The sequence below is a fragment of the Petromyzon marinus genome, chromosome 37 (genome assembly GCF_048934315.1).
Source record: "Petromyzon marinus isolate PM22_M1 ecotype Great Lakes invasive population chromosome 37, UKy_Petmar_22M1.pri1.0, whole genome shotgun sequence".
NCBI classification, from domain to species: Eukaryota; Metazoa; Chordata; class Hyperoartia; order Petromyzontiformes; family Petromyzontidae; genus Petromyzon; species Petromyzon marinus.
The window spans coordinates 22,947,112-22,971,059 of record NC_133703.1 but is presented as its reverse complement, the minus strand read 5'-3'; the positions used below and the strand labels follow the sequence as shown (position 1 = coordinate 22,971,059).

At 50.8% G+C, this 23,948-nt stretch overlaps 3 protein-coding genes across 8 annotated transcripts in view; 1 reads left to right on the top strand and 2 right to left on the bottom strand.

The window, feature by feature from the left end:
- Nucleotides 1-947: 947 nt before the first annotated feature.
- Nucleotides 948-8,571, bottom strand: LOC116949588 (uncharacterized). 4 transcript variants are annotated; one of them, XM_032967045.2, is made up of 5 exons: nucleotides 8,219-8,571; nucleotides 5,802-6,312; nucleotides 4,372-4,518; nucleotides 3,790-3,918; nucleotides 948-2,368 (listed from the first exon to the last, which is right to left on the bottom strand). In XM_032967045.2, the coding sequence occupies exons 2-5, from the start codon at nucleotides 6,277-6,279 to the stop codon at nucleotides 1,797-1,799; spliced, it is 1,326 nt and encodes a 441-aa protein (XP_032822936.2). In that variant the 5' UTR covers nucleotides 6,280-6,312; nucleotides 8,219-8,571; the 3' UTR covers nucleotides 948-1,796. The 4 variants fall into 4 exon arrangements, with proteins under 4 accessions (XP_032822936.2, XP_032822937.2, XP_032822938.2 ...); XM_032967046.2 differs by having other exon boundaries at nucleotides 5,802-6,287; XM_032967047.2 differs by lacking the exon at nucleotides 8,219-8,571 and having other exon boundaries at nucleotides 4,372-4,515; nucleotides 5,802-6,279.
- Nucleotides 8,572-8,686: 115 nt separating this feature from the next.
- On the top strand, nucleotides 8,687-20,520 carry NOL12 (nucleolar protein 12). The gene is made up of 6 exons (XM_032967049.2): nucleotides 8,687-8,856; nucleotides 9,834-9,939; nucleotides 10,119-10,173; nucleotides 10,460-10,605; nucleotides 11,340-11,476; nucleotides 19,180-20,520. The coding sequence occupies exons 1-6, from the start codon at nucleotides 8,780-8,782 to the stop codon at nucleotides 19,355-19,357; spliced, it is 699 nt and encodes a 232-aa protein (XP_032822940.1). The 5' UTR covers nucleotides 8,687-8,779; the 3' UTR covers nucleotides 19,358-20,520.
- Nucleotides 20,041-23,948, bottom strand: part of MYCBPAP (MYCBP associated protein) — a 90,534-nt gene continuing 86,626 nt past the window's right edge. For all 3 annotated transcript variants that reach the window (XM_032967043.2, XM_032967042.2, XM_032967041.2), the window contains one exon: nucleotides 20,041-22,611. In XM_032967043.2, coding sequence (XP_032822934.2) covers nucleotides 22,562-22,611 — 50 coding nt within the window. In that variant the 3' untranslated portion in view covers nucleotides 20,041-22,561. The remainder of the gene's footprint in view (nucleotides 22,612-23,948) is intronic.

Below are 23,948 nucleotides of genomic sequence, written 5' to 3'. Positions count from 1 at the left end.
CAGCGGAGCTATTGCTTCTTTATAAACGACTGCTATGATCTTTATTTTTAGTTTATTCACGTGCCATTTTGTGAGAAATATCTTCACGTCATTGTTAACTAGCTTAAGTGAAGAATGACGGGGCTGATTGAACATCACTGTTACAAAGCCATGGATTCGTGATCGCCGTCTTGGCCATTGGTCACAATTCCCAAATGTCAATGGCACGGCACAGTTGAGCCTTAAATTATCTTTTAAGAAATTCTGGTTGTTCCACGGTACAAGTAGCACATGAGTCAGCCTTACCGCAAGCAACGGTAGTGACGAGAAAACACATTCCATGGAAACATTCACAGGACTGCATTCTATAGCATTGACGAGTACGACTGTGGTGAAAAAGGCACATTACCCAAAGAAATACACTACGTTCCTTAGCAACTCATAGCACAAGCATGATTCCTAAGTAAGACTGTCCCAAGAATGTCCAAGTCCCATGTAAGAATATCAAGGACTCCTTAAGTTTCCAAGGGGGTAATGTTAAGAATTCACGAGGCTCACAGCGCTCTTGTCACGTGAGCCAGAGGCTTGCGGCGTTAAGCTAAAGCTCCGTAAGGATTAAATTCCGTAAGGATTCTTGTACAAACTCATGGTGTGCCGTTGTGCAGCACCCATGGGCAAGTACCTCGTACTTGTACATCAAAATGTAAAGAGACCTTGGGTCCCCTTACCACTAAAAATATTATCAACCTATTTCACTAGCTTTTCAGACCAATATGATTCTCTGAGTGGAGATGGGGGGAGCCCACGCTGGAACAAGACCAACGCTATGCTATGGGCCCTTCCAAGGATATTCCAGGAACGTCGCGGTACGTTTCAGAATCACGGTGTGGAAACACAGCAGACTTGGCCAGCTTGAGGGCTGGCCAAAGCGGGTGTGAAGGGGAGGATAAAGACTCGCACACAAAATACTCGGGCATGCACAGCTTTTATTTGTTAAAATTATTCCTCAAAGTGACCGATTATTGAAAAAATAGTGGTTGAATGTATCGTGTTCCATTCCTCAACAAGTGATTTATTTTCATTGTAATATTCCGTTCCATGAATTTCAAACATTCCAGATAGTTGTTATTAGGTGAAAAAACCCCACTAATGTTCGCACAAAACAAGAAATATTGTAATTCTGTGAACTTGATGAATGAATGTTGACACCATCGTGTGTATAAACATCACACAGAAAAGACTAAGCAAGCAGACTCAATTTCATAAGTAATAGCATTCCTTTCCTGTACTCACAATATCAGAACAAATTGCAAAACAGAATACTGCCACTATACGAGAAATATGATCCTGTGTAGTATTGAAATATTTACGTTTGTTTGTGACAATACCCCTACACATCATGACCATGTCACACCCCAAATGCCAATCAAACTCGTTTAAATAAACGCTCGCTGTACGAACAGCACTTACACTGGCAATGGTTCGAACTTTGAAATCACCCAGTTTTATACAGCACAAGCATGAAATTCCATTCATACCTGTCACTACAACAGGCTGGGGGTTTTCTTTCAAAACACAGAAATCTTTTTCAACAATGTTCAAAATATAAGTGCCACTTCCACCAACCTCCAAGAATTATGGCAATAAATAAAACACACCGCTCGACGTCCCATTTTGAATAATGTGCATAATTCGTTTTTTTTTCCGTGGCACTGCTTCTGGCCACACGCAAATCAACGTCCTCCCTCAGGCGTGCAGGAACCGCCATCTTCACGCCGCTCACAACTAGCTGCGACGCTGGCGCAACGCCAGGGAAGCTAACGCAATGGCTGCGTGGCGGCGGTAGCCGCGACGCGCTCCACGGGCCGCAGCACGTGGCAGCGCTTGTGCCGGCCCAGGCAGTAAGAGCGAGAGAAGCGCCGCCCGCACACCTCGCACGCGAACGGCCGCTCGCCCGTGTGCCGCCTCTCGTGCACCCGCAGGTTGTACTTGGTGGCGAAGCGAGCGCCGCACTCGCGGCAGCCGAAAGGCTTGGCGGACGAGTGCGGGCTGTCCCTGCGCCCGGCGCTGCCGCCGCCGCCGCCGCCGCCGTTGTCCGCCCGTCGCTCCCCAGACGGCGCCGCGTTATCCGTGCCATCGCCTGGCTCGGAGGAATCGCATCGGTGTCCGTCAAGCGGCGGCGCCAGCAGTCGCTGCTGCCAAACCTGATGGCCGTCGTACGACTCGGCAGCGGTGTCGCGCCTGTAGGGATAGTAGGCGGCGTCTTCCCTGTGTGGGTGGTCGACGCAGTGCAGCTCGCCGTTGTAGCCGAGTTTCGTTGGAGCGCTTTGATTGGTGGTTCTCGTGATGACGGAGAAACACTCCTCGTCCGTCGCCTCTGTTTCTCCGTCTGAGCGAAGATACATCATCGAAGGTGTATGTTTAATTATAGTAAGCATGAGAAATGTGCACATTCACTACAAATTTTAAACACAAGTTGAAAGGTGTGCAAAGCAGCATGGAGAGGTGCATGATTAGAATTATACTGAGAGAGATCAAGAGGAACATATGGATTACAGAATATATGGAAGTTACAGACATCGTATTGACTGTCAAGTTGGCTTGGACAGGACAAGACGGTAGGAGGGAGGACGGTTGATGGTCAAAGATGACAACAAAGGAGTAGCCAAAGGAGGGGACACGGCCGAAAGTACATACAACACAGAGCTGGAGCATTGAAATCAGCTCTTGTGCAGGAGTTAGGTGGCTATGTTAGCAGGCAAGTAGGTTGCCTTTCTTAGAACCAGTTGAGATCCAATAGCTTTTGCAAGGGAGACCTGGAACTTTCAGATAATAAAAGGATTACCAGATTTGACCAACTCTGGAATTGAATAATTACCCAAAACATGTTGCCCTCACCATGATTGTCTGCATTTTTATCACGAAATTTGACTCAATAAAAAATATTATCACGTGACGTATTCCAAATGTATTTTAAAATACTTTTTTTGCATTTAAGTGACAGATTAAATAATAAACTGTAGCTACAATATGAACAAGTGTATTTGCATTAGCCTGTGAATAAACTACTTCCATCACTGTCATCTCACCTGTAACTGTCATCACTGAGGCATTGATAATGAATCTATACCATTACCTTTTTCAAGCTTCTCCATATATAACAACTAACAAAACTCTTAATCAAAGCATTGATTCACAACCACTCTTGCAAGTAAAATAATCTGGCTTGTGCTGATCTCATCAGCTCTGGACAATTCGGCTTCGTAAACAACACACCATCCACTTGCTCTCTCTTTCAGATGACCGCCCTTACAGCCTGCACACACTGGGTTGTCCATTAATTTGCAACGTTTCTAAACTATAGAGTATGTCAATTATTGTCCTTCAAAAACCAATAAAATTACCACTTCTGGCCAACAATCCACGACATTGGTAGTAATCTATAAACATGTTAATAATTCCCCATCTCGCTAGTCAAAACATCGTAATGATTCAGGGTTCGAAATTCAATTTGAGAATTGCATCCTCAGTCTGTTTTTTTCTGTTACATTTGTATTGTTTCTCATTCTATCTCACATGGACAGTTTAATTCGCTTCTTAGCCTAAAAGAAACAAATATAATCTGCGTGCAATGTAAAAAATCAATTTTTACACGCACGATCCAATGCATCACTCTGAGCGTAAGAATTGATTTTCATCGACTAATCAACTGTTCCACGTCTGCCAAGTTACTGGCAACCCAAGCAGCTTCCCTGTGGACCGCCGAGAGGGTAGGGTTCATCTCTCGAGTTACGTCGGCACGCGAGATACCTCTGACGACGTCATCCCTTTCCGCTTTGACCTCTCTCCACGTCACGTTCACATCAGTCTCCTCCACTTCACAAGGGGACTCCTCTATGGCGCTCCAGCAATCCCCAACTTGAGGCAAGTCTGCCTTCTCTAGAAACAAGAGCCGGCCACAATAGCTGTGAGTTACACACATGGCGAATTAAAAACACCGCTCTTAAATGAATTACTTTTTTGTAGTTGTCTGCGATGGGAGCTCCCAACGTATAGAGCGAAACGTCGGACATCATGCTGAACATATGGTACAAACCTGAACACAAATCGCAGAGCTACACAGCAATGCCCTACACAGTACTAACAATGTAATGTGACACAAAGGCATGATTGTTGGGAATTCCCCAAAATAAGTTATACCAATTCACGTACATTAACGAATAATAGTAATTGTATATCTAGAGCCCTTAGTCAATCCACTGCTGGATAAAGGGCCTCCCCAAACCGTCGCCATCTCGCACAATCCTACGATGTAATAAAATGTCAACTTTCATGTGGACACAAGCAGTTGTGGATTTATGTATCTATCCATTAGGAGTGCAGCTGCATTACCTTCCACGTTATTTTGAAAGAGCCTCTCAACTTTGTCTCCATTGGTTGCCCACGCATGGTGCAGGCTGTGCTCTTGCTGAATGTCTGAGTGCGGGCCGGGTGACCGGTGATTTACTTCACTCCCAGACACATCTCCCACTACTTCTGCTGTGAGCACACATGTGTACAAAACATTCACAAAAGTGGTGAGTTTGCACTTAATGACGATTATAAAAACTATTCTTGATAAACTATTTGTACTTTACCAGGTAATGCCCACTGGGCTATAGCTTTTAATTGGAAGCCACCTGGCTGCAAATGATAGCCCAATTAAGTGGCTCATCACGTGGAAATTTATAGCAGCCAAATACTCGAAACGCATGTTTCTAAATTGTGCAGAGAGGACCCATTGAAAAATCTAAGCAACCACAGGGAGAGAGACACAAACTGCAAATATATAGGTGTCGGGTTGGGATCGAACCCACGACTTCCTGTATACCAGACGAGGTAGTTAACATCTCGCCACTGTGACACCCATGCAGGCATCACAATGCCAGAGGGAAAAACAAGAGGACCCGGAGAAAAATCCACACGACCATGGGGAGACCATGCAAACTCCAAATACACAGGCGTCAGGGTCGAACCGACAACCTCCTGCATATCAAGCGAGGTAGTTAGCACCTCACCACCACGGCGCCCGCACATGTACAGCCCTATGTCAATCCACTGCTGGATTGACATGGGGCTAGTGAAGTCTATTATCGAAATTTGTGTTGTGTATGGGCTCATGTATATTCTTCACGTGAAAATGTACTTCTAAGATTACTGGTCTAATCTCACACCCAGACCTTGCTGTCACACCGCACTTCTGGACAAGTCCTGAACTGTGTGAAACCGCACATAAACGTAACGAAGATGATGTTGATGAAAAATGATGGGACGTGGCTTTTCACCACCGGCTGAAGGCAACCAAGGAGGATGACAGTCGACCACCGTCTCATTCTTGTGTGTCACGGGGCAGGGGGGGAAGGTACACTCCTGACTAGAGTTGCCACATGCCCAGGTTGGACCTCAACAGTCCAGGAATTGTCATGTGTGCGGTCATGTGGCGGGATTCGATTCGTACCGAGATCTGGTGCCGTTATTGTGTTGAACTTTATAACTGTATGCTGCAACAGGAGTCACAGACCTAAGTTGAGAAATATATCCGGGTTCGTGCCTTTTGAAAAGGTGCTAACCCTTCTCGTGACCTCTTGACCCGCGAAATTTAGAGTCCCGGTTTCCAGTGGCAAGTTGCATAATCTCCCCTTAAAAGTAAATCTCGTCCCCTTAGATCACAGCGATTCACATTGCAAACAGATGGAGGGGACGGGGGGGGGATGGGGGAAAGATCGCTCAAGATATTTTATGCAACCGAACAGGGGAGAGGGGGGGGGGCTTGTCAGACTCACCCACATCCGACGCGAGGTGGCTCGCCACTCCATCGTCCAGCGACACCACCGGGTAGAGCGCGGGCTCCAGGCAGCTGAACCTCTCGGCCGAGTGCAGCAGCTCCTGGCTGAGACTGTTGAGCATGAGGACGATGGCGTCCAGCAGGCCGCTCAGGAACGGCTGGAACGCCGCCGTGTTGCCAGCGGCCTGAAGGCCGCCGCCGGCCCCGTCGTGGCGCTTGGGAGACGAGGCCTCGGTGACGCGGCGCAGCACGGCGTAGAAGGCGAAGGGCAGCCGCTCCCTGGCGGCGGCGAACATCTCGGCCCTGACGTGGGGCTGCTCGGCGCACGCCAGGAAGGCCTCGTAGTCGCCGATGCCCAGCTCCCTGTCCACGGCCTCGGCCACGCTGAGGCTCACGCCGTGAGCGGCCAGCCACGCCGGGAAGTCCTGACGCGGGTTGATGTGGGACACCACTGCCGCCACTGCTGCGGTGGCCATGGCTGTGGCTGCGGGATACGCACCCCCCCTCCACTGACAACCCCACACACACCACACACACCACACACACCACCGACCCACCTAACACGCACACCTCCCACACACCCACCCCACACACGGTAGTGGCGTCTGTGCCCCCTGTGCTATTGTGACGCCAGGCTACCACGGGATATTATCAACAGCCGGGTGAGGGGGATTCTGTCGTCTGTGTCTGTGTAGGTGTTGGTGCTGTGTGTAGTTGTTAGTGCTGTGTGTGTGTAGGTGTTGGTGCTGTGTGTGTGTAGGTGCTGTGTGTCTGTGTAGGTGTTGGTGCTGTGTTTCTGTGTAGGTGTTGGTGCTGTGTGTCTGTGTAGGTGTTGGTGCTGTGTGTCTGTGTAGGTGTTGGTGCTGTGCGTCTGTGTAGGTGTTGGTGCTGTGATTCTGTGTAGGTGTTGGTGCTGTGTGTCTGTGTAGGTGTTGGTGCTGTGTGTCTGTGTAGGTGTTGGGTGTCTGTGTAGGTGTTGGTGCTGTGTGTCTGTGTAGGTGTTGGTGCTGTGTGTCTGTGTAGGTGTTGGTGCTGTGCGTCTGTGTAGGTGTTGGTGCTGTGATTCTGTGTAGGTGTTGGTGCTGTGTGTCTGTGTAGGTGTTGGTGCTGTGTGTCTGTGTAGGTGTTGGTGCTGTGTGTCTGTGTAGGTGTTGGTGCTGTGTGTCTGTGTAGGTGTTGTTGCTGTGTAGGTGTTGGTGCTGTGATTCTGTATAGGTGTTGGTGCTGTGTCTGTGTAGGTTCTGTGATTCTGTGTAGGTGTTGGTGCTGTATGTCTGTATAGGTGTTGGTGCTGTGTCTGTGTAGGTGCTGTGATTCTGTGTAGGTGTTGGTGCTGTGTGTCTGCGTAGGTGTTGGTGCTGTGTGTAGGTGTTGGTGCTGTGTAGGTGTTGCTGTGTGTCTGTGTAGGTGTTGGTGCTGTGTTTCTGTGTAGGTGTTGGTGCTGTGTGTCTGTGTAGGTGTTGGTGCTGTGTGTAGGTGCTGTGTTTCTGTGTAGGTATTGGTGCTGTGTGTCTGTGTAGGTGTTGGTGCTTTGTGTCTGTGCTGTGTCTGTGTAGGTGTTGGTGCTGTGTGTAGGTGCTGTGTGTCTGTGTTGGTGCTGTGTCTGTGTCGGTGCTGTGTGTAGGTGTTGGTGCTGTGTCCGTGTAGGTGTTGCTGTGTGTAGGTGTTGGTGCTGTGTGTCCGTGTAGGTGTTGCTGTGTGTAGGTGCTGTGTGTCTGTGTAGGTGTTGTGTGTTTGTGTAGGTGTTGCTGTGTGTAGGTGTTGGTGCTGTTTAGGTGTTGGTGCTGTGTGTAGGTGTTGCTGTGTGTAGGTGTTGGTGCTGTGTCTGTGTAGGTGTTGGTGCTGTGTAGGTGCTGCTGTGTCTGTGTAGGTGTTGGTGCTGTGTGTAGGTGTTGGTGCTGTGTAGGTGTTGCTGTGTGTCTATGTAGGTGTTGGTGCTGTGTCTGTGTAGGTGCTGTGTGTCTGTGTTGCTGTGTCTGTGTTGGTGCTGTGTGTCTGTGTATGGGTGCTGTGTACTGAATGTAAAGTACTGTACGTGTATAATGTGTCCAAGTGCTGTATGTACAGACTGGCTACCAACACTTATCTCCAGCCTATAACCCTCAACAGTGACAAGACAATTCTCACTGCCTAAACTATCGTGGTTATACACCTAACAAACGACCCGTAAGGACAAGATCACGACTCAAGTGGTTAACACTGTCAGAACTATTAACAGCGACTACCTTAACCACGTTACAACACTTTATAACACGTTATACCACAGGAGCTCGTCCTTTACTTGAAGCAACGAGGAGAGTTTCTCATCAACCCCGGATCGGATTCAACAGCAACCGCCGCCATTCGCCACTTAGTGGCGGGTGCCAGGCTAGGTGCACCTCGACTTTCGCGGCAAGTGCCGTTAGCGAGCAGCACCTACGAAGGCCGAACTCGTGGCGGAGGACGGCAGAGGCGGCCCCAAGTGTCCACGTGCAGTCACTCCGACACGCAGCACAAGCCACCGGACGGCGCGGGTACCACAAGAGTATGGGCAACTTAAACGTCGCACGAGCGATGATGATGGTGGTGGTACGAGCAAGATGATCGAGAGAGTTGACAGAGGAGAGACGTAAAGGCGACAGAGGCGAGAGAGACGTTGGCACTCGGAGCGGACCGCGCTACCACTCAGCAGGGCTCGGCTTGCTGGACCGGCCAGTGCCACCGGAAGTACATCGTGACAATAACAATGTCAGTCATGAACTCGCTTTTCTTTTTAAATGTAACCACGCGTCACGTTCGCGTGCGATGGTCGCGGCAGCGTAAAAGAGCGCGCGTCCAGGGCCCCGTTTGTAAAAAAAAAATAAAGCGGAATTTTGGTTAAATTTTATTGCTCTGGGTTCACATTTGACCCGGAAGTCGGCGCGGCCACGTGTGTGGCACGTGTTGCTGTTCACTGGGGCGGTGTGTGCTGTGTTGTGCTGCGCGCTGTGCTGTAGAATGGGCAAGCCGAAAAGCAAAGCGCCTCGAAATAGGCAGACTAAACTGTACCTGACGTTCAACGATGAAGAGCGAACGTAAGTGGACGATGAGTAAGCGCGTACGTACCCCGGTAATGCAATACAGTCCTGTGCGGCCAACATTACAAGTCCGCAGCTCCTTGATTGAGCCCGGGCGAGATTATAAACGCCGATTTAAAGGCGTGGAACGGGTTGAAATATATATACACACAATGTATCTGTTAAATTCCTACTTGAAATGGCCAACGGGACATTTACCGTCGTGGTATAGTGTAGTTCTGTGCAACCAGACCGGATGTCAACTCAGAATCCTGAGCTGCAATAGGTAACCGCTGGCTACTGGTTACATATAACAACCCCAAGTTATTAAATTACCTCTACCGCTTTATATTACAAATTGAAGTCATTACGACCAAAGTACAAATGCGCGCGGTGTATCATTGCCGTGCGTCCAAGGAGCATCCTGAACAGACTTGGGCCTTTACTGGTTAAAAAACTGGGCAATTTAGTTTACTTAAGTTGTATGGAACGGTCACTTAAAGCGAGGTAAAATATTGATTCAAATGGAGATCTGGATAGCTAACAATTCAAATGAAATGTTTCATGTGAAATTTAAATCTGCTTTCAAGGAATGCTCAAAGTCTCTTAATAGGGAGATCTGAGAACGTGGTCAAACTCAACAACTTTCACGGCGTGGGAAAACTCTTAAGCCATCGTTGTGTTGCTAAAGTAATACATGATCATACAGAAGTTTAAATTATGCCGCTTTGGAGAAAATGTGTGGACCTTACAAACAGAGGAGAGCCGTACCCTAGGATACGGCGAATCGGGGGGCCCCCCGCGTTTCAACATCACGGCGTCATCAGATGTTAATACTTCCGGTTTAGTTTGAAGGCGTTGGGGGGCCCACAGTTGGTTTTGCCCTCCCCCCCCATGGACGGCTCTGTTTACATTCTACTGAGTTGGTCTCAGTCAACCATTCAGTAAATTACGGGAACAACGCACGTAACGTTCTGCTGATGCTTTATGGGCAGGACGTATCTAACAGGATTCCACAAACGGAAGGTGGAGCGGAAGAGGAAGGCAAAGGAGGAGCTAGTACAGCAGATGAAGGAAGAGCAAAAGCGCCTTAAAGACGAGGTACCAAAAATCCGCAGCACGTGCCACTGCGTCCAAACACGTCACACGGTGTACGTACTTGTTCTATAAAGTCTCGAACGCTGCGATCACTACATCGGTCGTGTATAAAATGTTACACTGAAACCCGAAGGCCCCGATGTAATGTGGCGATGTGTGTACCCGGTGTTTGCAAATTGCAGAGGCGGCAGCAGTTCATGGATCTAATAAGAGAAAGAAGGAAAGCACAGGGCATAGGTGAGGGATGCATCCTCATGACCATCTGATGTATCGCACAGATAAAGTACTTTTTTAAATGATCAGAAACCGCCAATAAAATGTGTATTTTTTTACATTAACAAACACATTGTAGTTAATTCATTGATGTACTATGGTACATTTGGAGTAATTGGTCGTTTATTTGAAATTAATTCAAATGTTACGACGAGGATGTGGCACAGCGCAAATGGCACGTTACATCAAGTGAACGCAGCGTATCGGCTTGCCGTCGTAATCGAATGCACGTCATTGCTCCTGCGATCAGTGAACGACTTGGACGAATTGGACCTGGTGACGACAAGCAAAACGGAGAGCGTTCAGTACCACCACCCCAACCACACGGTCACGGTGACTACCATCAGCAACCTGGACCTGTGTCACCCGGAGGGCCTCAAACTGGGCACCAACACGGTACGGGCGGAATGCGTGCGGCAGCGGTTATGGTTACACCTTGGAGTGTGCCTAGCTGACTAACCTGGCTCACACATGCTGGCAGTGTTTACATGTGAGTGTACCTGGCCACTAGCAAACATCTCGGACATGGTATTGACAGCGGTTGCATTGTGCAAGTGTGCCTGGACATTAGCACACATACGTGGCACGGTTACATCAGTGTACCTGGCCACTAACACAGGACGCACGTGATGGTGTTGACAATAGTTACATCTCGGTGTGTTCCTAGCCTAGCATAATCTCACACATGGCAGGGACAATGGGTGTGTCATTGTATCTGGCAACTATCACGCATCGTACAAACGGTTTAGGTTATGACTCGTAGTGAACTTGACCACGAACAGGCCGGCCACACATGGTGGTGGCCATGGCTACGTCAGTGTATTTGGGCACGGTCACACACCGTACACATAGTGGTTTTAATGGTTACACATAGTGGTTGTAATGGTTACATCTTAAAGTGTGTCGGACATGCTGCGCCTTTTTACAACCCAGGAGACACTTGTGTGCCGAAGTCTTATGGTATGAAGTCGTACATCTGCGGTCTGGAAACCAGTGGAAACGATTGTTTGATACTTGGCACCAGAATACTGCTTTCCAGTATTAAATGTCAAGCAGCTTTTTCAGAGCTTGGTGCATTAAAGCGAGCGCTGCTGTGTCAGGCACGCTGAAAGATATTTTCTGACCGTCAGTTTGCAGAGTCCGATGACGACGACGACGACAAGCAGCAAGAGAAAGACGGAGAGAGAGAGGATGAGGCGAGGGGAGAAGATGGAGACCCGAAAGACATCCCACTGCCAAACAAGAAGCAGTGTCTCACTTCCAAGAGGTAAAGAGTGTACGGGGCCCAGAGGTCTCTTGGCTTGTTTATATTCGCATCCTGCTCTCAGGCATCTATGGAAATGTGTTGCACAACTGCTACTGTTTGTGCTACCACAGATGGTTATGGCAATAGCTTCCCTTCTGCTCGGCATTACTGTTTGTAAATTGCACCATGGTACCAATGGGGATGGCACGGCTGAAATGAAGGATCAGTAACAGGAGGCAGTACAATAACAAGAATGCCCGTTAATGTACTATATATATTTTTTTATCTGTTTAGCCTATGTTGTCTAACGGTAAAATGAAACAGAGATCCATAATGAAGGTTTTCATTAGGTTAGATCACATTCATGTGTCGTTGAACCTGCCACCGACCAACGCAGCCAATTAGTAAGGTTTGTCACTTAAACAAAACGTGCCAATTAGTTACCACTTCAGCACATCGGTGTGTTGTAGAGTAAGCCTAAGTGTTAAACTTAAATAGAGATGTAATCAGTGCAAACATATGTAGTGGGTTCCAGGACACGGAGACGGCAGAATAGAAGCAGCACTATTTATTTAAACCTTAACAAGGGTTACACTAGAAGGGGTAGCGGCCCCTCCACCCGTATAACTCAGGAACACACCCCAGGCTCTCTAGCCTAAGCTCTAGGCTCCCAGTTCCTCCTGGTAGGGCTCTAAGGGAGGCTATCAGATCCGGCCCTGGTTAGGCACAGATCTCGGCACCCCGCCGACCAGACCGGCCCTTAGAAGGACTCTGACTCTGGGGCTCTGGGGCCGCACCACTGGCTTGCTGTGCCGGCCCTGAAAAGGGCAGCGGTCACAGGAGTTCCAGGGTCTCACCTAGCTGGCCTTCTTTCTTCACTGGTTGCTTCAGCCTCGGGCCCCACACTCTCCCCCCAGCTCCCTGGCTCCCCGCACTTTATACCCACTGGAGCCTTAGCGGACGTTGTTGTAGCCACCAAGGTGTGGGTGAACCACACCTTCCCGTGTCATGTGTTTATTCCCCATAGCACCCCTACATCACCCCCTCCCGTGTAACCCGCAGCCGTCCCGGCTGCAACAATACTCGAACAATAAACACAACAAACCCTCACCCGTGCGTGCCTCATAAGAACGAACACCCCAATAAATAACCCAACCCACCTATACAAAATTTCACTATATACACATATACATTGTACCCGCCCCCCCCATCAACGCAGCAAGAAAACTTAACAGTGAACAACAAGAGTAACAAGAACCATTTTTACAACAAGCGGCGCATTTTGGCGCGAGTCCGATTTGCGGGTCCATCGTAGGGGGAGGGTCCGGTCGGCCCGGCAGTGGGCACCGGCTGTGCAGGTGCACCGTCTTCCGTCACCCCGGAAGGGCAAACTCCGTCCCCACCGGGTGGCGCAGGCGCGCTGGAAGCCGTCATTCTTGAGGCGCCTGAAGGTGGAACAGTTAGTGAAGCATCAAGGGCAGGTGACGAAGACGCCGTCCGGGAGTCAGCGGAGACATCACATGCTCGGCCTGTGTAATGTGGTGGAGGGACGCGCGGCGCCACAAACGGCTTCAGACGCGAGGGGTGTACGTACCAGCGGCGTTTCCCCCACTGGATGCGAACGCACTGCGGCCGCATAACCTTCACAATAACCACAGGGCCCCTCCAAGGCCGCAACAATTTCGCCGAGGTCGCCAACGGCACCTGAGGGCAGTGCAGCCAGGCTTGATCGCCTGGCTTCCACGCATGTGTGCGTGATTGGCGCGATCGCAACCTCTCGTTGGCCTTCTGCCGAGAGGAAGAGTTTTGGGCCGCTGCCTCCCGCGCCTCGGTCAACCTCAGGATATTAAATTTAACGTGGTCGGCCAATTTCGATTTTCTGCTGGTTTCCGAGACGCGGAGCTGATTCGCAATTGGTGGGTCAACGTCGCGACCGTACATCAAAAAGAACGGCGAGAAGCCGGTTGCCGCGTGAGGAGCCATTCTATAGGCGGCCAAAACCCCCGGAATGTGAAGGTCCCAATCGGTCTGGGAGTCACACACCTGGTGACACAACATAGATGTGAGCGTCCTATGCAGCCGCTCCACCATGCCATCGGTTTGTGGGTGATAGGGGGAAGTGCGAATCTTTTTCGTACCAAGAAGCGCACACACCTCGTGCAGAAGGACGCCAGAGAAGTTCTTCCCTTGGTCAGTCAGCAGCCGTTCGGGAGCACCCTTGTCGAGGACATAGCCCTGGACAAAGGCCTCGGCAACGGCTGCTGCTGACTGGTTAGCAAGAGGCCATGCCATAGGCCATCGGGTGAAATATTCCACGCCAACCAGCAGGTACTTGTTACCCCTAGGGGTCGCAGGGAAGGGCCCCAATATATCGAGTGCGACGAGTTCGTTAACCCGAGAGACCGTGATAGATTGTAGCGGTGGGCAGGCGCCTTTCGCTGGTGGTTTTCGTTGGGCGCACTGAGTGCATGCACCCAGGAGGTCATCCACATCCCTTGCCATACCCGGCCAGAAGAAATCCAGCTGGAGCACGGCAAGGGTCTTGTGGGTCCCCAGGTGCAAAAGTCGCTCGTGTGCGGCCCAAACGGCCTTACCCCGCAAAGCGGATGGCACCACAAGCCTGTGACGGCAGGCCCTCCCATCCCAATGCATTAGGAGCCCCTGGAGCAGCCCGTATGAATCAATCCCCGCGACCCCCCGCACGGAACCCCCTGCGCGACGACGCAACGCGAGGAGGGATGCGTCCTCCATCTGGAGGCGCCCCCATTCAGCAACGGACAACCCCAGCAAGGAGTCCGCACCTCCCTCCCCGACAGGACCCTCAGGCAAGGGGTCCTCAGTGGCAGCAGCGAGAACCGGGATATCTAAGGGGGGGCTATCCTCTGGCGGCTTACAACGCCCCGATCCCCTGAGACAAGCGCAATCTGAGGCGGGCGGCAGGCGAGACAGCGCATCCGCATTAGTGTGCCGAGCACCCTTCCGATATGTGGTCGTGAAATCATAATCCTGAAGGATTTCGAGCCATCGGGACAATTGCCCCGAAGGCTGTGTCACCCGCAAGGCATATTGTAATGCCGCATGGTCCGTACGGACAGTGAAATGCCGACCGTACAGGTATGGGCGATACTGTTGCATAAAAAATACAATAGCCAAGAGTTCCCGACGCGTGACGCAGTATCTCTGTTCCGCCGGAGACAAAACCCTACTGCCATAAGCCACGACGCGTTCCACACCACAGATCACCTGTGAGAGCACACCCCCAATGCCCGTATTGCTGGCGTCTGTATCGAGCAGGAAGGGTTCCGAAAAATCGGGGTAGCTCAATGGAGGGGCCCGCACGAGAGCGTCGCGAAGGGAACAAAAAGCGACCTCCTCCTCCTGGCCCCAGTGAAATTTCACTCCCTTCGCCGTCAGAGCGTGTAAGGGCTTAGCAATGGTCGCGAAATCCGCGACGAACCGCCGGTAATAAGACGCAAATCCAATGAAACTCCTGACCTCAGCCACCGAGGTGGGGGTTGGCCAGGAGTTGACACACTGCGTCTTTGCGGGATCGGTGGATATGCCCGAGCGGCTGACGATGTGCCCCAAATAGCGTACGGATTCCCGTAGCAGGTGGCACTTTTGCGGCTTAAATTTCAAATTCGCAGCACGCATTTTGAGGAACACGGCGCGCAAGCGCAAAAGGTGTTCGTCAAATGTCTTGCTGAACACGATGACGTCATCCAGATAGATCAAACAGACGTTCCACTGTAAGCCAGCCAAAACCAGTTCCATAAGGCGCTGAAATGTCGCCGGAGCGGAGTGTAATCCCATAGGTAACCGGTTAAATTGGAATAGGCCGTGTGGTGTGCGAAACGCAGTCTTTGGCTTGGACTCATCATCCAATGGGAGTTGCCAAAATCCGGATAACAAGTCCAACGTAGAAAAAAAACGTGCGCCAGCCAGAGCATCCAGAGATTCGTCCATCCGGGGAAGTGGATACGCGTCGGCCACGGAGATCTTATTAAGGCGGCGAAAATCCACACAGAATCGCAAGGACCCATCGTGCTTTTTGACAAGCACTATGGGTGCTCCCCATGGACTGGTGGAAGGGGCTATAATGTCTGCAGCCAGCATGTCATCCACTGCCAATTTGACATGATCTTTTTCGGCCGGACTTAACCGAAAAGGATTCTGGCGTACCGGGGCATTGTCACCCGTGTCAATGTGGTGACGCAACAATTTCGTGCACCCAATGTCATATTTGTGTTTACTAAAAACATCGGAAAATTCCGTCAGAAGGGTGCGTAGGCCGGCACGCTGGGAGTCGGACAGATCACTCGTGCCCAAACATAGTGTGTCCATCCAACTATCGTCCCCCTCAGAATGCGGTTGAGCCAGAGGATCGGTCCCCACATTACCCATAACCGTGTCTACCACGGGGACCGGTGTCGCGTGCGCGAGCACAGTTCCCTGAGGAACGACGGCCGTCTGTACGCCAACGTTAAGGACGAGGATAAACGGGTCATCGCTCCCCTTAACGAGCGTTTGAGCGGCCACCAGATCCAGCCCGTTTTCCCCAGCCCTCGAGGGCCCTAACAGAATTCCCTGGTCCAGAACACCGGGCACGAAAGGCCGACGCAAGCGAAGGGGCACGAGCATTTGCGCCCCGGGAGGTACACGCACCGTCCGAGTGACGAACGCTTGTATCGACGCGCACGCTGCCCTTGAGGTGACAGGGGAAGGCAGGAATGTTACCCGTCGGCCCGAGGGAAGCTCGATGCAACCCTGATCAATTAGAATTTTAATCGGCATTTTGCCCAAAAAGTCCGTCCCCAACAAGCACGGAACCGCCAGCGAGGACGAGACTAATATCGGCCCGGAGAGTTTGATATCGCCAATGCAAATTTGTGCTCGAATTTGGCCTATGATACCCAGCGAACCCCCGTTCGCTGCGTAACACGGAACGGTGACTGGGAGCAAGGGGCGGCTTTGAACGGGAAGAATATTATAAATCAAGTCTGACACAATGGTCGCCGAAGCTCCCGTATCGACGAGGATACGCACCTCGACCCCGTCAATGTGACCCGCGACCACGGACGAGCCTGCCGACGCAGCAACAATGCGGTGGGCCAATTCCGTCCACTGCCCCGGCCCGAGCACCCTCTCGACCCCGCCGCCACCCAACAAACCAATGGGCGTACCCCGAGGCCCGTACACCGAAACGCGCGAGGTGGGGACAGGTGTGTGCACAGGCCGAGCATGTGGGGTGCCGCGACTTGCCGGGTTGCGATGCGGAGGCCTGTAGGCTGGAGCGCCGTCCGACCGTCCCGGCTGTCGTTGACGAGGCGCCCGGCATTCCGCAGCCACGTGGCCCTTGCGGCCACAGTTGTAGCACGTGATGAGCGCCTTGGGGTGCTCCTGGCGATCCGGTGTGGTCCGAGCCGGCCTCCCTCCGGATCTCCACTCCACCGGGCGACCCGCCGCGAAGACCTCCTCGGAGGGGGGGATGGTCGGCGTCCCAGCGCACACCGCAGCTGCGCCCTTGGGGACGAGAGGTGATCGACGCTGCGCTATCAGGTGCGCGTGGATGTGTCTTGCTGCCCGCAAGGAGCACATGTCCGCGTCGTCCTCTGCGACGATGACGATCTGTAGCTCCTGGGCCAACGCCAGGAGCTTCTCCGTCACCATCGCGTCCACCCCTTCGCCGTCCATCCGCGGGAAAGCCGCTTTTGCGAGGGCCAGGAGAGCCGTGCGATACGCCAGCGGTGGCTCCTTCTGGCCCCTGCACCGCTCGTGGAAGAGTTTGCGGCAGTCCGACGATGGCCCGTAGACTATGGTGAGGACCTGGAGCGCCGACTGTAGCGTAGATCGCGTTGATCTGGGAGCTGTGATGAGCGTAGCAAGGGCGTCATCGTCCAGCATGGCCGGTAGCGCACTCAACGCCTCGTTGTCCGTCCAGCCGGCCATCTCTTGATGAGCGAGAAAGCGGCGTTGAAAGGCCCCCCAGTCGCCGCCGTCTGAAACGAACTCCTTCAACACCGGCAGGCGTTGTTGAAACGATGGCTTCGTCTCTGAGAGGTGCCGCGCGCCATTTCCGGCCTCTCCACCGGTGTCTGTGGGGCTGGGGACACCCATCGGCGGTCGCGCAGGTGATGACGATGCGCCCGCCGATTGGTCCTGACAGCGGGCGTCCGTTGGTGATGACGTCACCACCGCTGATTGGCCCACAGCGTCCACGTGGCGCTGCGACCCTCCAATCGCCGTGGCGGACACTGTCATGGCGGCAAATCCGAAATCTGGTGGCTGTGTTTCGGCGGGAATGGCCGTTGAACGGCGTTCGTCTCTCTGCCGCCTTTGCGCCCGCAGCCCCGCGCGGTTGATTTCCTCCAGCGTGGAAGCCGCGGCATACAGCAGCTCAGCCAGTCGAGAGTGAGCCGCCTGCAACCCGTCCTCCATCGGCGGCCACTCCTCCAGCGGCGGCTGCTGTTGGGGCGTCTGGGACATCCCAGGATCGTCGGCCGCGGCCTCTGGCGCAATCCCAGGCGAGCCGTCCTCCTCCTGGGGTTCCTGTGATCGGTTTGTACTCCTTGTGTCCATTTTAAGACCACTCCTGACACCAGTTGTAGTGGGTTCCAGGACACGGAGACGGCAGAATAGAAGCAGCACTATTTATTTAAACCTTAACAAGGGTTACACTAGAAGGGGTAGCGGCCCCTCCACCCGTATAACTCAGGAACACACCCCAGGCTCTCTAGCCTAAGCTCTAGGCTCCCAGTTCCTCCTGGTAGGGCTCTAAGGGAGGCTATCAGATCCGGCCCTGGTTAGGCACAGATCTCGGCACCCCGCCGACCAGACCGGCCCTTAGAAGGACTCTGACTCTGGGGCTCTGGGGCCGCACCACTGGCTTGCTGTGCCGGCCCTGAAAAGGGCAGCGGTCACAGGAGTTCCAGGGTCTCACCTAGCTGGCCTTCTTTCTTCACTGGTTGCTTCAGCCTCGGGCCCCACACTCTCCCCCCAGCTCCCTGGCTCCCCGCACTTTATACCCACTGGAGCCTTAGCGGACGTTGTTGTAGCCACCAAGGTGTGGGTGAACCACACCTTCCCGTGTCATGTGTTTATTCCCCATAGCACCCCTACACATACAAAACTAATGTCTCAAGCAAGTTTCTACTTCAGGTTATAAAATGTTCAATTGCTTTGTGTAAACACCTCCCACATGTTGAATATCTGTGCGTGTGTATGCGATTGTGTTGAGGCTTCAACAAGTGCTTGCTAAGAGCACTAGGCTGTTGAAGGCTACAAGCCAGATCTTTGTCTTTTGTGCGTGCCCTTGATTATGCTTGTGCATTTGTGGGCACAAAATGCACTGAGGTGAAGCAGTGGCAGAGCGGTTAGTACACGCTGCATTACCAACCACCCACGACTCTTGGTTTCAAATCCCAGCCACAGCTAACATAAGTGGCTCGATGTGCTCTGAAAGGAAGCGCAGTTCCAAAAACGTGATATATGTTTCCTCATATGGCAGTGTTATTAACGAAGGTGTTGAGCATTTTGTTGTTATTGACTATTGATATCTGAACCGGACCTGGCTCCCTTCACCAATTTGTTCTGTCGTGGTGATATACGGTCAAACAGCCCTCACGACTGACATGGCCGTGTAAAGGCCTTCGTCTAGCCATGGATTGACGCAAAGCACAATCAATTATATTTAACGGGCACCATCTTCTCACCTTTGTGCGCAGGCTCTCCTCGCTGATGTCGTCGCTGGATCCGAAGAAGAAATCTGGCAAAAAGTGGAAAAGGGGAGCGCCCAAGAGCTCCAAGAAAGGCAAGCGACCGGCACAGGGGGGAAAGACGACCAAAACCCAGCGCCGACAGAGGACCGGCACCCGAGAGAAGAAGGGAGGCTTCTCAGGTTGAACCAACGACTCCTTGGTGTTTGCAAGGATGTTCAGTTTATCAACAGTGGCCGTGCGACAGGGTCATACACTGCAGACTACTGAGGCGGCATTGGACGAACCTACATTTTGGCTCCAATTGAAGGATCTTCCTGAATACACTAACTTTTTTTTTTAACTCACATTGGATTTAAGCGCCTCGCCAACAATGTCAACCCAGACGATGTCTTCGTGGGAGAACCTCAAGTGATATTTTCACAGCGTGAAGCTGATGCGCATGCTCTTCATTTAACAACAAATGATTGATATTTAATTATGCGAAGCAAAGACGAGTCGCCTTTCATGTCTAAATAAAGCAGCCCTCCAAAGATAGACAGGTTTTCCTACTGGGCAGATTTTTTGTTAATTGCTAACACAGACTGCTCAGGCATCGGATGTACGGTTCACCGCAATGTCACCATGGGTGAACAAATGTGTGTGTAACTTGTGACGGCCCATTTATCTTCATGAATGTGTTAATGTGGGCTGTGCAAATGATTAATGAACCTGCTAAAACACCAGTCCAATTAGCATGGGCAGTGTAATAAAATACTCATTAAGCATGGTTGTGCAGTCTGAGGTCATTTGCTCAGCACATACCCCGAATAGAAATTGGTATGTTCCGCTGTGCTCCCCACTATTCAAAAAGCCAAACATCCATATGCATTGTGGAATATCCCACTTTATTCAGCAAGGGGTGGGTTTAAATTGCAAAGAATTTAACAAAACAGAGATTGGCATTGTTACCCCTTAACACAAACCTAAAAGCGTTGCTTCCCAAAGCTGTGTTATACAAATAACTCTTATTCAACAATAACATTGTATTTTTTATATTTTTATTATTTTATTGTTTTCCTTCTACGTGACTTTACCGAAAGAACCAAGAATATGAATCCCTGCAGTCACGAAAGCTTTAAAGCAAATAACTCTTGTTGGCATTGTTGCGTGTGACATTGAAAATCTTAATCTGCCTATGGCTAATGATATCGAAAAACAACTATGATTTTACAATGATGCGGCTGGGCCAGAAAATTGTCAGGTGCTGTTGAGTAACCCGTAGCCACATCCACACCAACCGTGGCAGATGTGGATACTTGATACGCAAATGGAAGATTGAAAAAAATAAAATGATTCGTTTTTACCACATAGCAGTGTCACGTTCCTGTAAAATGAAAAAGTGCAAATGTGTGGACCAAAAGTATGGAAACAGTAGGTTCTTAGGATTTGTAATATGAACCAATACAATTGGACACTTTGCATTTGAACTTGTAAATTAATACATATTAGAATAAACTAATTTTAACATTTCTCAAGCAAACAGAGTGTTGCCATCTTATTTTCCATGGAACAATCACGAATGTTCCTGGCAAAAGGAAGTGTAAATGGTATCGAAATGTTTGTACTTTACCGCCAATAAACAGAAATTGGGATAGAATTTTTCAATCAATCTACCAAACAGGTCATCTTAAAAGCAATGTACTGTATACAGTATACAAATACAGGTTTCCCTTGTTTCATGCGATTTTGCATATATGCGGCTAACCTATTTCCAAAAATCGCGATATCATGCAGTTTGAATTCACTCGTGCGGCTACGCGGTCGGACGTGGGACAACATTGTGTGCGTACTGTGTGCACTGTGCTACTCGACAGTCGGCTGTCTCGTGCGGTTTCACTTTGTGCGCCCCTTTTGGAATGCATCTACTACCTCGCAGCGAGGGAAACCCGTAACGATGATTTCATCGTTGTGACGCGTCGCGCCGTATTCGCTCGCTCGGGCAGAGCGAGGACGAATCGACAGGCGCGAGAAACCACGGAGACGTGGGCAAGGCAACTAGGCGATGAGCCGGTGCCAAATTCTCATCCCCCTCCAGCCCGATGGTTCTCTATATGAAGATGTTAAGGGCAAATTAGTGAGCATTTAGATGTTTGAGGAAACCGGAGCACCCAGAAACACCTGTGCTTGTGAGCGAAGTGGCAACACTATCTCCCACACAGATAGAACAGGTGAGGTCCACATTTTTTGCTGTACCGCGTTCACATGGCAAGCTAGGGTTTTGGCACCTCCATGCTCGCGGGAAGTGAGTGACAACATTTGTGAGATACACCATCTCTCCCCTCCACAGTGCTGGATTACAGGTGAGCTTCACCACTGCCTGTGATTTCATATCAAATAATCTGCAGCCCTTCATCAATCCACTGCAGGATGAAGGCTTCCCCATGCTGTGTTGGTTATCTGGGTTGTTTGGCCATACCTAATCGCACTCGTCATTGGTCATCTGTGGAAAATAGCTTCATAACTCATCAGATTTCTCCAGGATAAATGAAAAGATGTGTATTGAAGGGGGTGCTTGGACAAGATCAGATATCACCCGCCACCGATGTTATCAGTAGCTGGGAATCAAACTGCCAACCAAGTTCATAGCGCAGTGCGATTATAACCACAGCAGGTTTACGTGCATCGCTGCCCAATGAAAGACTTTGACCATGAAACCCCAGATAGCGGTAGGCGCTGCGTGCATCCTGGTGGATGTTTGTGTTTCTACAATTGGAAGCTCGGCAGCTGGAATCCCAGCCTTGCATTGACTCGGTTCATCATCTTATTAAAGTGAATTTCGCAGCGGTCGTTGTTTAATGCAGAGGTTGTCTGCCGACGTGATGTGGAACTTCCACTCTGAGCTCAAGGCTGTCGACGGAGATGACTGCGATTCCATTGCTCATTTGAGCAGGAACACACCGTTACCTATAGGCCACTTGTTTCTCAAAGTCCACCATTACCCTATGCTGCAGCCTTTTGACGTTCCAATATTTTCTGTTCACATGCAAATCAAGCTGGAAAACAATACACTCGTCTAATGATTGGTAATAACAGAAAGCTGCACCGTAGGAGCTCTTGAGGGCTAAAGTTTGAGAAACACCGCAACAGACACATTACTGCAAGAAGCCGAAGAACTCTGCCGAGCGAATCGCCGTGAATTGCCCCATAACTGCTCCCGTGCTTTGCGGTGTGGCGGAGTCCTGGCAGAGTCCTGGCACAGCTCGTGTCGGGAAGGTCCACAGGCGGCGTGCGCACGCCGTTGGCTTTGCCCCCCCTGCCGATCCATTACCGACGTGGCGGCACCGTCGCTTGCTGGGCTGCAGGCTTCCACGCGGATAGAGGCTCGGCGTTTGTGTTCTCACCGAGCTCTTCAAAGAGACCGACCATCTCCTCCACTGTGGCCGAAAGCAGGGCGTACACCTGAAAAAACGACGACAGTTTCAACGCTTTTTGTTTTTTGTATCGCGGTTTCTGAGCAAAGGTCCAGAGTGCAACCGTGGTCATCTGGAACAGACCGTACACGGTACAACGATGCAACACCTCGATCCACAAATACGAAGGAGACGTCACAGCGATACGCTCCGCTACTCCTGGCGCGGTTGTCCGGCTTGACCACCTGAATTTTGTATTGTAGTTGCTTTGCAGCAACAAACAACGTTTGTTGAAGGAGTAAGAGATAAAGGGATGAATACGTTTCTCGAATTGGGCAAGGTGATGAGAACTTTTGGAAAGTGATGGCAGGAGGGAATTCCCAGGTCGAGCTGTCTACGAAAGAAGCAGAAGAAGTGTTTTGACCTGCTGTGCGGTGGTTCAACGCAATATGGACGAGGGAATACAGTCAGACTGGAAGAGCCGAGTCCTCAACGTGGGTGGATGAATCAACGAGCGAAGATCACGGGAACAGTAACCACGGTGATAGCGATAGACGAGTAATACGGAGGCGACTGACCACTGGTGAACACGTGACTGGAGTGAATCGGTGAATATTTGTTCCAATGTCAAGCGCACAGAGGATGATTGCCTCCCAATACCGAGCTCCATTTACAGTTTTAATTCACACGCTGTGTAAGTGCGACATCTACACAGAACAATATACCAAAGTGATGGACACAATGGGAAAACAAAAGTTGAATGAAAGGATAGAAAGGAACGGTTTGTGACGAGGAGAGAGCTATATTGCAGTGGAAGAAAGTATTTGAAGTGTCAGTCGTAGGTGAAGAAGAAGAGGCACAGCATGTCCTGAGCAGGTAGCGGAACGGTCGAGGAGCTGAGTGAGGATAACAAGAGTGATGGATTCCAGACAGAGACAGTGGAGTCGGAGTGAACAGCCACTGGGCGAATGTATCTTTCTGTGCTCTGCAGCAGCAAAGCCAAATAATCAAGGTTTAGGACAGACGGCCACAACTGACCAGGCACCGACTGATTCAATAATTAAACAGCCCACTGCTGAATGAGGGCCTCTCCACACCGTGTCGATCATGGGGGTTAATTGAACCGGCTGCGCTCAACTTGGTTGACCGGCGTGATATAACGGAGCCGAACAACCTGATCTGAAGCGGTGGGTCGTGGCCGTTCTGTCAGGATGAAAATTACGATTTTATCCAAAAAAATGAAATTATGGTTTGTGTTAAAAGGCTCTGCAGACGTAAAAGACGGCGTGAAAGTCAATGATTGAAATACCCAGGAACGCCTCAATTAGTCTCAAGGCTCTTTGTTCAGGAGCACCTTGCTTTGAGGGGGGGGGGTGTTCAATACCG